Genomic DNA, 13,776 nt, shown 5'->3' with positions numbered 1-13,776 from the left:
GAAATTTGATTTCTTTGTTAATTCAATCAAATAAATGTCATATCCATACATTTGTATCATTGTTTATTATCTCCAGTTATTTAGCCTGTTTATTTTTATTATGTTTAACATAGACTTTAAATATAGGACAAAACTGTAATATCTGTTATTACCAACATATAGGGATTTTATACGTATATTAACTAATATTATACTATGTGATACTACAAAAAAATATCAATAATATTTATACCAAATTTTGTTTGTGTGTGTGTGTGTATCACAACACAATATAACTATTGTTTTATCTCATGGTTTTATATTATCTTATGCTGGTCAATGATAATGAAAATGTTGATTTGAAAAGTTCTGTATCAGCAACTACCATTACAAATCAGTACTTCCTTAAGTGAAAACAGGTTCAGTTTCTTACCTCAGTAAAAAATAAACAGACCACTAAACTGCCCTTCATTAAACTTTCAAATCTTCATGAAACTTTTTATTCTAAACCCCATCCCAACTATGGAAAAAGTTGGGATGGGATTTAGAATAAATTAAGCAAACTATAAAAGAATAGCAGATGTGGTACAATGGCAAGATTGAAAAACTAAATGTACTGATGCATTAGGTTGTAAGCTACAGAATTACATTTAGCATTGACAAATGTGATGTATTTTATTTTGAAGGAGGAAGAGAGGAAAACAAAAAATCCAAATGTTCAAACTGGAGAAACTGGTTGAATTCCGGCATTGTTAAAGAAACTTGTGCCTTACTGGAATGTGATCTAAACATGAGTCAACTGACCGACCTTACAATAAAGAGATGTAGAAGGAAACAATAAATCCAAATATTGAGCTATAATCCACAGACTCCTATTTCATAAGGGCAAATATGTAGCATTATACTTTTCAGAGGAAAAGCAATACTCCAAAGGGTTAAATTTAAGAAGTGGAAATTGCTGAGTTCTATTGAATTCATAGGCCCAAACAATGGGAACTAGGAAAGCAACTGAAAGCTAAGATATCACATTATAAAAGATCATCAAACGCCATGTATGTATGCATATTATCCAAACACACAGTGTGAACAAATAGGTCTGGGGGACATGACTCTAAAGCAAATTGGAAAGTTTTATAATATTGAATGTTAATCACTAGAGACCCTGTTGAGAGTGCTCTGCCAAAGGCACCGCCCTTCCTTTGCCATGCCACTTTTATATCTCTTTTCCCATCTTAATATGCTGTTTTTCCCCCTCCTACTCCAACCAATTTCTCTACTCTGCATTTAGGAACAGCCTGCTTGGAGATTAAACAAAAAATTAATGATTGACTGAACTGGAACAGCTCCTTTGCAACAAATAGAAATGTTGATACTCAAGCTTGTAACGGAGAACACAGCAGCTGCCAAAGTGTAGAACGGACTTCAAAACAATCTTCATGTCTGCCTCAGCTCTCCACAACCTATCAAACATGACTGCCTTTCCAAGGATTGGGAAAAATCCCAGATTTCCTTGAATATATTATCTACTCTATACTTTCTCCAGACACCACATTTTATGTCAATGAAAGACAGAATAAAAAATAGGCACTGGCGGCAACAAAGGTCTGTGAGTGACAGAATAGCAGAATGGCAAAACAGCTGAGAAAGAGCTGATTCTGAAGTTTACGTGACCTTGTGGATCAGAATGCCCAGGTCCAGTGCTTTGCAGGCAATTCTGCCTAATGAATCCTTTTAGGATTATGTAAAATGATCAATAAAAACATCCTGACCAGGGAAAGCCAGCATACATACATTTTAACTCATATCTGAGAAAACTTAGCATTCACAAGAATAAGAGAACTGGTGCTTTCATGGAAAGGTAACTGTTAAATACAACAAATACACTATTGTTCAATATGCCTGTTAACCTTAGATTCATTTTTTAAAGGATTAGATAAATTATATAAGTTTTTAAATAGCTCTTTGCCATCATAGTTAAAGAGTAGTAGTAAAACACAAACTAAATGGGGAATAGATGGCTATTCTTGGAAGCAAAATATTGCACCACAGAGATCTTTGAAGTTACTTATAACTAACTAATTTGTAGCTTCAAATTCAATGATTTGAAGGTCCAGAAGAACAGTTACTAGAAGACTCACAACTTTCAGTAGCTATTATTCTCAACCCCTTTAAGCTGCGACAGGCTACAACACTGAGTTTAGAGAACTATATCTAGCCTTAAAAGAGAAAGAAACAATAACTTTCAGGAAGGCCACAAGGGCTAGATTATCAAGTTGTCTACAGCCTGAATACATATCAACATGCAACACTATTGTCAAAAGGATCTTAACATTTTGAGTTGTATCACAAGAAGCATTATATCCAAGATAAGGAATCATAGTCTCAGGGTCTGTCTCACCATTCTAAAGGATGAAGCAGGGTCTCCTCAGGGTCAAACTGCATGATAAAGCCTCCAGCATACTCTTAATTGTGTTGCTGTCCTATGCTTGTATACAATGGTGGGGCGGTGGGAGTTTAAAGCTGAAACTGTACAGTGCTATGAAGTGATCTGAGCTTCAATTCCATTTGGATAGAAACTTGACTATAGTTAAGCATGCTCTAGGTCCTAGTGAATTTCAACTTAAACATTTGAATGGGCAGCCCATTTGCTGCCTTAGAACTTGGGGTTAGTTCAAAACACAGCCTTTGGGCTATTAAGTAGAATAAGAGGCATTGTAAACCCACCTCACCAAGGCTCGAAAAGTTCTATACGAGGTTTCTAATTTATGTTGAAACATTGTTCAAAGAGTGGTGCTTGTATTTAAACCTTGCACAAACATGCTAGATGAAGAAATCATCTTATCCCATGTCTATCTTCTTCAGGGACCTTCCTCCAAGTGCCCAAGATATATGAGCCAAGGGAGAGGGCTATAGAGGACAGACTTCTTTCTGCTTTGGACTTGGCTGGGGAGTCTCTCCCCAGTGTACCAGACACAGACTTTTATTTCTCTCAGGTGTTTAACCTCTGGAATATTTTTAGTAAATAAATATATGGTTTTAGTCCTGCTTTCTATTACAATTTCCTATTAAAATGTTAAATATAATACTTTTTAAGAAGAGAAACAAAACACCACCACCTCCTCCAGCTGAATCAGTAGTGGTCAGTTGCAAGTTCTTCAAGGCCATGAGGAGGAAAAAGTCTAGGCAACCAAGCCTGATAAACAACCCAGCAGAGGATGTAGCTCCTCCTCTCCACCACCCCCACCCCATTTTTCCTGTTAAAACGCAGTCCTGTTGCACGTTGGCAGAGCCACAATGAAATAAATGGGGCCTTGCCGTTACAGCTGCTTACATTTACATTCAGCCATAATATTGAAGATTTCAGAAGACTGTGCTAAGATAGTATATATGTTTACTATTTTAATTTATGTAAGTGATGAAAAGGAGCATTTTCTGTTTCTGGCACCAAATTTGTTGCGTTATATCTGGATAACTGTACCACTTAACACTTCTTGAGGTCTTCCACAGAAGTTTCATTTGAAGTTTTGAGACAATTTAGTAGAAAAGAGCAGAAATCATATAACAAAAAATGCATGAAGGCAAGTAGAAGGTTTCTTGATCGTTTCTCCTGGAGCAGATCTCAGAAACAAGAAAGAGCGTGTGGGCTCTTTCTTCCTTTCTTTCTGCTATGTGGTGAGCTGATCCCTACAACTTTCCTCCTTCACATTCAGACTATGAACTCAGTGCCTAGCGTCTGCCCATGGTTCAAGCAGACCTTTTCCTTTTGTTCCCTTTTTTAAAGTGACTACAAAGTTATCAGATCAAATGCTTATTGAGTGCTTTGTTCTTATTTACACAAGGTTCTTTGCACTTTAAAAAAAATCTGAGAAGAGTTGATTGACACTGAAGCTAGACAAGAAAAAGTGTTTTCTGACTGACATAAAGAAAAATCTATTTGTATAAAGTAGCCTATTTTTTACCATAACCCAGAAAAACAGGTTATCCCAAGTTCAAATCGGGGAGGAAGTCATTTATGTAAAATGCCACAACTCTACTATGTATTTCTCCATTTCTCAAAGGGATGAGAAAGTAAAACTGATGTGTAAAGTCATGCTAAATCTTCATCACTTTAATATGAAGCAGGGGTGGGAAACTGTAACATGCAGGCTGCACCTGGCCCCCAGACTTAGGTTTCATAACCACCAGAAATTGTAGAATTGTGGCAGCAAACTACCAAAAGACAACAAAGTGTAGCTTTTCAGATTTTTTTAATGGAGAAAAAGAAAAATGGAATATAAGCCTTTCACATTAAAAAATAGATATATTGTACTAATTTCTAAAAACGAATGTCTCTTGGAAGCACCAGGTCCCATCCATTTAGGGTACTGCCACAACATTATTCTACCCACCAAAGGCTGCGGCTGCAGTTGCATTTTTTTAATAGAAAAAGGTTTAGCCCTGAGCTGCTTTTCATTTATAATGTTTCTTAAATTCTTCTCTTCAAAAGGAAAATATTAAAAATGTGATAGCAAATTACTGAAGAACTTGAATCTTAGAGACTGGCAAAGATGGCAAAGGGATGAATTAAAACTAACTATTTGGAAATAAATGCTATTTTTTATGAACAAAACTATAGCATGCATTGATTTTTCAATACAAGCAGTCTCAAAGGTTAGTTCATCTTTTTCAATATCTGAAGAAATATTGTTGAATAAATAAATGCACCATAAACAAATAGTAGATGGTATTTACCTTCCAGGCTCAAGTAACAGATGGACAATCTGTAACTTATACCCTTCTCAAGACCCTTATTATCATATTGTTCAGTGCTTGGGCTCCAGTTAAACCTGGTACAATAAATCAACATTATTCTCATCACAGAATGATAAAATTGAGTGTCTTCTTTCCAGTGCTGTTTCATTAAGGCAGCTAACCTTGCATTCCCCCACAGTGCCATAGTAAACTCACTGCCATTTGCCTATTAGCCAGACTCAACCTGGGCATGCAAACGGTTGAGACTTTCCTACCGAATTCTCAAATTAAATGTGTGTCCTCCACAACGTTTAATCTGAGAAGTTCATACAATGAGGAAAACAATGGTTGATCACATCTTATGGAGAAGAAAACCCAATGGCATTCTGTACCATAGTAGTTACTGATGATAAGAAATCATCATTGTATTCTTACCTTTTGGGAAACTGTTGGGTTGTACGATCCCCAAGAAACCATGCACCATATTGAACAAGCCTTGTAAGCCACCATTTGAGTTACTGGGCGGCTGGTGATAGGTGGGCTGTGTGAGGTTTTGCAGAGACATCTTCAGAGAATGAAAAGGCAGCACAATCCCAAGTCCCAGTCAAGTTAGAAAGATTTCATGGATCTTCAGGAGCTTGTTTGCTTCATAGGAATCTCTGTCTGATGCTGCTCTGCAAGGTGGCCTTTATTCACTTTCCACTTAGATATAATACTGTTTGAAGCTTCCTCTCACCAGCCCTGGAAACTCAGGTGATGATAAAGCCGGAGTCTGAATAAGAAGGTATAGCCTAGCAACCAACCAGGAAAAAGCCAGGTGAAATATCAAGCGCTATCTGCTTCCTTGTCAGGGAAAAAAAAAATCAGATGAGGCAAGTGGTTAATGTGGATTTTTGGGATAGGCGACCTTCACCTTTCAGTGCTCCAATTATGGAAGGGATGGTTGAAAGCCCAAAAGCCCCTCACCCGGCTCTCCCCAAGTCAAGCCATAAGTATATAAGACAGTCCTGCAAAATCAGACAAGGCCTATCTCAGTCCAGCGTTTTGTTTCTCACAATGGCCAATCTAGGATGCTGGAGGGAAGACACAGAGACGTGCCCCTCTCCTGCTCTCTAGGAACTGGTATTTCGGTGCATGTTATCCTCATCTGAAACTGAGATTACACTGAGTAACACTGATAGGTCTTGACAGACCTGTCCTCGTTGCCTTTACCAAGTCACTTTTTAAGACAATCCAAGTTAGTGGCCATTACCATGAGTTCCACATGTTACAGCTGTGCAATACATGAAGAAGTACTGGGGTGGGGTGGGGGTGCTGTTCTAAATCTCTTTTGAATCAGCTTCATTGGATGATCCCTGGTCCTAGTGTTTGAAGAGACAGTTAAAAAAACAAAAACAAAAAAAAACCCTTCTCCCTGATGTATAATTTTATACACCTCAATCATGTTCCCAGTCAGCAGCTTTTTTTCCAAACCTGAAGAATCCAAGAATTTTAGCCTTTTCTCAGAAGGAAAATGTTCAAGCCCCCTATATCCCCCTAAATACAGCGGCTTGCACAAAACATTAAGAAGCAGGAGTTCCTTTGCACTCTCCTTCATTTGAATACTTCCTATTATTTTCCCTTCTGCCAATCTGAGTTGTCAACAAGACACAAGTAGAAAGTATACTGGTGGCCGGGGGGGGGGGGGGGGCAGTGGACATAGAGGAAAAATGCCAGTATAATATATGGTGGAGCAAGGCCTTTATTAGCAGGTCCATGTTAGCAGATGGCAGGCTTATTATTTATTTTATATTTTAAAGTTAGAATGCAATGATTACCCCATAAATCAACAGATAATGGGTCCTTGAAACACCTGTGTCACCTACTTTAAGTAAAAGATTACCAGATTTCTGAGACATAATCTTAGAAACCCTGTCCTTTAATACCTGGATAACACAAGAATTCTGAGAGAGTACTTTCTACTTTCACCTTTTGGGGAAGAGAACCCCATCGATCCCAGTGTTACTTTCACAAAAGAGAATAATGAGCCAGGTTGCCCCAAGCACACATTCCCTCCCCAGCCATTCATCCTTGGCTCATGCTAACGAGCCCGGCCGTTGGGGGATACATCCTGCTCAACACAAGCGTGGCTTACCGCGTTCTTCCGAAGGGACACGCAAGGGAAGGGAGCAGCCCTGCGTACCTCAACTTCACTTGCACCGCGCCCACGCACCTTTTTAAAAATAATCCCCAGCCTTATCCTGTCGCTCCCTTCGCGCCTCTCCCTTCCCGGAGAAGAAATTAAGATGCCCCGGATGGGAGGTGGGTCCAGCTTTGCTGCCACGCGCCCAAATTCTTTCAAAAGTTGCAGAGGAAAAGAAAAAAACGACTCGCCACCTGGTAGGAGGTGAGCAGGACGGGAAAGGGGCTGCGGGAGCTGGAAGAGCCGGGAGAGTGAAAGGGGCTTGGCGAGCCCAAGGCTGCCGGGGTCTCTCGGAGTGCGTCTTTCCCAGGGCTTCTCGGCTCTGGCAGCGCAATAAAACTATTGTACTCAGTCGTAACCGAATTGCACCACAGCTGCAAGACCTCCCTCGCTTGCGCAAACCTGGATAAATCAACCCGCACTCCGACCTCTCCACACAAAAGGGGGAGCTGAGCAAGATAGGGCAATCGCGGCGAATCGTGGGGGCTCAGTCCGGACCAAGGCGCGCTGTTGCTCGGCTCCGACTCAGCCAGGATCCGAGAGCTGCTCGCGGCGCGATTCCCACCCTCGGTTTCCCCGGCCCTTGAGGGCGAGCGCGCGAGCGGCCAGCAAAGTCGCAACTTCCCGTCCCTCCATCTGTTCCTATATCTCACTTTGTTCTGCCGAAAATTCACGAGTCGGGGTAGATGGGGGCGATGGAACCCCCCCCCCGGGTCAGAATAGAAGCTCACTTGATGCTGCCGCTCCGCGAACACTGGGGGGCGCCGAAAAGAGATCAAGATCTAGAAGGAGGGTCGACGCGAATTCCCATAGCGGATTTGCCCGGTATAAGGAGGGGCTGGACACGCGAGATTAGTTTCACCACCCGTGGGACTTTATCCAATCCCCGCCCTGCCCTTCCGTCTGCTCCCTCTCTTTCTCTCTGGGCGGCTTGGCCATTCCCTGACCTCCAAAACGCGGCTGGTCGACTCCACCTAGGCCCGGAGCAACTGGAGACAGAGACGCCTAATGCTCGGTTTCCTTAAGAACGATCTGAGCGACAGCCTCGTGGAGTCCGAAACAACGACGACACTTAGACTTTCCAGAGCCGGGAGTTTGGAAGCTCCCGAGAACTGTACCCCTCCATTTCCTCCGCAGCCCTGCGCAGAACCGCTTTCGCTGCCTTATTTTTTATGGGCAGGACTCCTTCAGTCTCCGAACGGGGCCCTCGGATTCCAAAGAAACAAATATTAGAAAGCCACAATATTGGTGGCTTTCGAACGTTTTCTTGGCAGTGCTAAGTGCCCGAACGGGGGAAGGGCCCGTGTAATGCAACATCCTCCTTTGGCAAACGGGACTTAAAAGGTTTCATCAACAAACGCAGCTCTGCTCTTCCTCTCTTGAAGTAGGACCCTGAAATGGTAACGGTAGCCGGTAGTTGCTACATTTAAGTGGAAAACACCTCTGGTTTTGTTTTGTTTTTTTTAAACCCTCTAACATCTGGAAAAGTTCCCTCTTACTGATTGGGATGGAAAAATACCCCATTCCTACATGTTCTAAAATCTAGGAATTCATAGATTTCATTTCCATTTTTAAATATTCTCCAGACTGGTGCTTTACAGAAACGTTCCTTGCATAAGTTACCTTTTCAGGTGTGTCACAGACTACTGAAGCTGCTTCTCCACATGCATTTCCTTGCTTGCTGTTCTCATGTGGCTCTTCAGTCATCTTCTCTTATTATGTGAAACAGTGTTTGGCCATAAGAAGAGAAAATCAAAATCCATCTTTAAGCAATACCTCTAAAAAGTCTCAAAAAGATAGGGAGGGGAGTTTTTCCCCAGGCAAGATGTTACAAAACACAGAACTGGAGAATATGGAGGGAGAAACCAAAGCAAAGACCATGCCAAAATTATGAAATTCACCTAGTTACAACTTGCATGGGATGTGAACAGAGAAATTACAGTGAAACTGGACACCCGGCTGAAGTGGTATGATGTTTGAAGTTGCCTCCAGGACTCAATCTAGAGCAAGTAGGTTTATTGCTAGCTCGCTTCTTCATCTTTGTTGCCACAAGATATTTTCCTAAAATTTAAAATTTTTCTTTTTTAAAATTTCCTAAAAGTTTAAATTTTTCTTATAAACAACATGTTTTATTCTGCTTTTTCTGTGACCTGGAGAGCTTCTTGTAGTTGTCTAATAGTGGCTAACTTCTATGTAGGATTGCCCTAAAATAAACAGGCTCCTTGTGAGAAGGGTCTTCTATGTGTGACATCAGTTCAAAAGTGGAAAAAACTGTAGAACTAATTAACACGGGCTGGATTTGTACAAAACACTGAATAGACTACCATTATGTTGAACAAACTCGCAAAAGTGGGTTTAGTAAACCCTAATTCTTTTAAGTATATGTAAGCCTATCATCCACATACAGCCACTATGATTCTTTAGTAACCTTGCTGTTGCCACTGGCAGGTCTTTTAACACTTTCTAATATGTGCCCTTGGAGGTAGCGGCTCTGCAAATTTGCTGCTCTCATTGAGCAGATTCAGTGATAGTTTCTAAAAAAAAAGGTTAACAACGGTTAACCCATAGTGGTTCACAGAGTTTACCACTGAAAGTAGGGGGAAAGATCGGATACTGAATACTGTCAGGTAAATGTAATAGAGCCAATCTGGGAAAGGATGCCAGTGGGAGCTGGGGTACCCAGTGCTCCCTATCTGCCAGGGAAAGTCCAGGGAGAGAATTCATTCATGAACCCAAGGGGACAATCCCCAGAAAATCCAGTGAGGAATCAATAGTATCTCCTGAGCCCTAATAGGACTGGGATGTAAAAGATGGTAGGTGCTAATACAATCCCCTCTCTCTGAGCAGGAAGAAGATCCAAAATGGTAAAGCAATTGGAAGGATGAGGACAAAGAGAGTCAAGAGGGAAGCTTAAGAGGAAGACTCTGTTATTGGCTGGCTATGGTGGGGGCCCAGCCAGAAAAACAAAAGCCATCAGAACAGGGGGCCAGGAGCCACACTTAACATTTTTCATCGCAGAGCAGTTAGGTGTGCAGGATGGTGTCACACATTTGGGGAGGAATTGAGGTGAGTTTTTGGAGGCTTTTTTTTTTTTTTTGTCTGCGCTCAGTCATTGCTGACCCTGCAGTGACTGCTTGGACGAGTCCTTGCAGTTTTCAAGGCAATTGTTTTTCTGAAGTGGTTTGCCAGAGCCTCCTTCCTAGAGCAGAGCCCAGCTGGCGAGTGCAGGAGGCGGGGTTTCCATTGCTTCGTGCCCTTTTCAGGCGCGTGCAGTTTTTCGTGCTTACTGGCAACTGCTCCCGACTCCTTTTTGCAAGGCGCCACCAGCATTTTTCCTCCCACCAAAGTGAGAGTACCCATTTATCTACTCACGTGAGTTTTCGAACTGTTGGGTTGACAGGAACTGGGGAGGAAACAGGAGCTCACCCTGTTTAACGCGAAGGCTGGACTCGAACCGCTGAAGCGTCGACCATTTCTGGCCGGCAACTTTCAGTGTCATTAAGCCGCTGCGCCACCACATCCCCCTTTTGGAGGCTATAGGGCCACAAAAAGATAATTCAAGGGGCAAAGCGTGCTCATTTCTGTTCTAGGAAGGACAAAGGACTGAAGCGGAAGATGCTTATAATCTTGTTCACAAGACATGCTTATCCATGGTTTATTGAACATGTTTGGTTAACTAAAATGTTATGGATAAGTATGACACACTTGGTGATAAACTAAGTACATGGGCTAGGTTAGCACAATATGTTGGGCTAAAATGTGGTTGAAGAGTTTGCGATTCAAGGTATTATGCAAACAGCTTTTGTCAGTTAGCTTTACTGTACAGTGTTTCTCAATTTTGAATTTGATATCATTCATCAGTCTTCAAATCCATCTCCTATATGCATATGATTGAGGGTGTGATAGAATAGAGGACAGCTGTTGCTAACCTTTATGATTATTCTTCCTTGTTCCCTTTTTCCCCTGTCATAGGCTCTTATGATATGGCAGGACCAGAGCTGGCAAGGCAGCCACAATTTTGCATTTCCAATTTAAGTGCTGAAAAATGCCTTTTTTCTTGCCTAACTGACCCCTCCTCCCTCCTGTGCAAGGAAAGAGCAGGACTGACTGGCACAAATAACACTTAACACCATTACTGTGCTGTGTTTTTCTTGTTTGGGCTATCTTTTAATATTGCTGTTGTTCCCAAATATGTTCCTTCTTTGCCATACTCTCTTCCCATCAGGTAGCCTTTATTAGTTCCCTAGTTCCCTTCAATACTTTCAGTCACCTACATTGGAAGCAAAAGCATTTAAGGATTCTTATGGTTGGATGGCAGTTAGCAAAGAACATACCAAAGCCTATTCACCAGAGTTAGCCAGACACTGCCCATCAAACATAAGCTGCTTCTCCTTGCAGAGCTATCTGGATCTGGGTGGTGTTGTTTTTATGTTGCCTTTAAAATCAGATCCTTTCATTTCCTCTGCTCCTATGGTAGCCTTTGGCAAAGAGAGGGCAGCTCAGTAGGAAGCAGCTGAGCAAGCAGTTTCTCTTCTCCCCCTTCAGAGCAGGATGGTGTTTCAAAATCTCGTGTTACTGCTAGGAGCCTGTCGATTGTGCAGCCTCGCTCTTAGCAAGTACTTCATTATCCTAGAACAGCTAATTATTCATTTGCAAGGCATTCAAGAGCTTGATCCTGTGGACACAGAGCCTTTTCTATAGTGTGGATGAACTCATTTGTGTAATGTAATGAATTAGGATTTCTGGAATTTTATAATAGGTATCCCAGGCAATTGGAAAAGGGAGGAAAGATGGAGATAAAAGTTCTGACCAATATCCAGATAGTTCCCATAGCTTTACCAGTTCCATTTTGTGAGTTGTGTGGTAAGCTTTTTATATTTTCTGTGATTCATTTGGAAATCAAGGAATGTTTGCATAAACAAAGAACAATCAAAATAATATGACATTAGCTATATGTGATATCTAAAGGACCTTCTTTTTGGGGCATAGATTAGGCAGACCCTCTTGTGATTTTTGTTGACATTTTCTGGAAATATTCAGATCTAGTATTTTGATTTTCCATGATATAATTAAACTACATTTGTCTCTTTTACTTTTATCCCTTTTATGGAATGTTTATTTTATTATTAAATATCACCAAGTAACAGTAGACAAAATAAACATCATTTGAGTACCACAAGTGCAAACTCTGCCATTACTTACTATAAACTCCAATATGTACCTTCTGTGACTAAAGATATCACTTCAGCAATTCATACTCATGGTAAAAATAATGCTCCATAGAAATATATTAGTGTGCACATCAAATGCAAGTATCCATGTAAGGCAGAATATGAAGATTCTATGACAGTTGGCAAGAACAGAGGGAGATTGAAAAGAATTTGTGGAGAAGAAGAGAACAAAAAGCCAAGAGAGAGAGAAGAATCTACAGACAGGAAGGAGAGACCAAGAGAGACCCACCACAGCTGGAGAAGCAGGAGATGCCAGAATATAATACATATGTTGATTAATATACCCAAGGAATTCTTTGTGCGTTTTTGAATTTCAGTCTGAGCTCCATGAAAACAGATTCACTAACAGAATCTCAGAGAAACTGAGGGTCTGGCTATATTTACATGCCACTCTGAGCCATCCACTAGTCAACCTTATTTTAGCTTACTGTTTTGTGCAAACACAGTGTATGTTGCTCTGATGGCCTTAGTGCGATCCATACTGCATTACTGTAGGGCACTTGTAGAACCTTAAAAATAAAATAGAAGCTTCAGCTGGTACTAAATGGAGTAATTTGTGCTCTTGTCATTACACCCATCCTGTATCAGATGTATGGATTGCCAGAGCATTTTTAGCTTCCATTCAAGGTGCTGATGTTCTCTTTCAAAGCCTTAAAAGTTTGAATCCCAGTGGTTTAAGGACTGCATCTATACCCTGTATGTATTTTTCTGTGCTTTAAGATTATCTTCAAAGGATCTACTTATTGGTCTACCAAAACACTCAGTGGAATTGTTCAGGTGGGCACCAAAGAGAAAGCCTTCTCCTATCCCACAGTATTTTCTCCCTAACGGAATATAGCCGACTCCATCTGTGATTGTTCTTACCAATATGGTGGTTTTAATTGTGTTTTAACTGAAAAGATATTACATTTTTTTGCTCTAGATACTTGAAACTATATTTTATTTTAATAGACTTACTGTAAATTTGTTTAATCTAACATGTTTTTCTAAATTTATATTAACACTGATTTTATAGTCTAAATTGCTTTATGAAGACCATGATCTTGAAAGATAAGTAAGAAAAGTAAGAAAAAATATTAAATAAATAAAATCTACAAACGCTATGGTAAACTACTTGGTCAAACAAAGAGCAAAAGACAATAGGACATGAAAACAATAGAATTATTAAAAGTTAGAAACTATTTGTACTGAATTTCCTTGCCAGATTTTCTTATAATATCATTGTATTATTAACTAACAAAATTGTCTGTTATTTATTCAACTTATACTGATCAGATATCTAATAGGATACTGTATGAACTGCTATGTAATTTGGTATTTGTCACTTGAACTGCTAATTAAAAGACAAAAATACATCTCAGAAAGTATTAATTAGTGTCATCAAGATTATTGTAGGGATATATTAAAATAGGAATTTATAGATTGGTGATAGTTGCGTGTTATGTTCCAATGAATGCCAGTATTGGAAGAACCAGGGATGAGTCTGGAGAAAAATTGTGCAACATTCTGAATGGGAAAAAAAGTTCTTTTAGGTGATGAGAATGGGATGGTTGGGAATTTGATAAGAGAGTATGGGGAAAAAATTATTGCACTATTCAGAGGCCCAAGAATGAGTAAGAATAGTGATTCTTTGGTTAGTATCTGCTTACAATA

The 13,776-nt window shown here is 40.3% G+C and overlaps 1 protein-coding gene across 8 annotated transcripts in view; it reads right to left on the bottom strand.

Moving 5' to 3' along the window:
- Positions 1 to 7,970, bottom strand: part of LOC103055799 (prominin-1-A-like) — a 37,911-nt gene extending 29,941 nt beyond the window's left edge. The window contains exons 1-2 of one of the 8 annotated variants that reach the window (XM_088131659.1): positions 7,840 to 7,970; positions 5,146 to 5,501 (exon numbers count right to left, since the gene is read on the bottom strand). In XM_088131659.1, coding sequence (XP_087987785.1) covers positions 5,146 to 5,275 — 130 coding nt within the window. In that variant the 5' untranslated portion in view covers positions 5,276 to 5,501; positions 7,840 to 7,970. Of the gene's footprint in view, positions 1 to 5,145; positions 5,502 to 6,844; positions 7,506 to 7,545; positions 7,800 to 7,839 lie in introns of those variants that run through there. The other 7 variants (XM_088131656.1, XM_088131653.1, XM_088131661.1 and 4 more) reach the window with 7 other exon arrangements.
- Positions 7,971 to 13,776: the final 5,806 nt, after the last annotated feature.

The sequence above is a fragment of the Python bivittatus genome, unplaced genomic scaffold (genome assembly GCF_059951505.1).
Source record: "Python bivittatus isolate LINGU-HERP-01145 unplaced genomic scaffold, Pbiv_v1 ctg000980_np1212, whole genome shotgun sequence".
In the NCBI taxonomy this organism is placed as follows: domain Eukaryota; kingdom Metazoa; phylum Chordata; class Lepidosauria; order Squamata; family Pythonidae; genus Python; species Python bivittatus.
The sequence above is the reverse complement of the archived record's forward strand: the minus strand, read 5'-3'. Positions and strand labels throughout refer to the sequence as shown.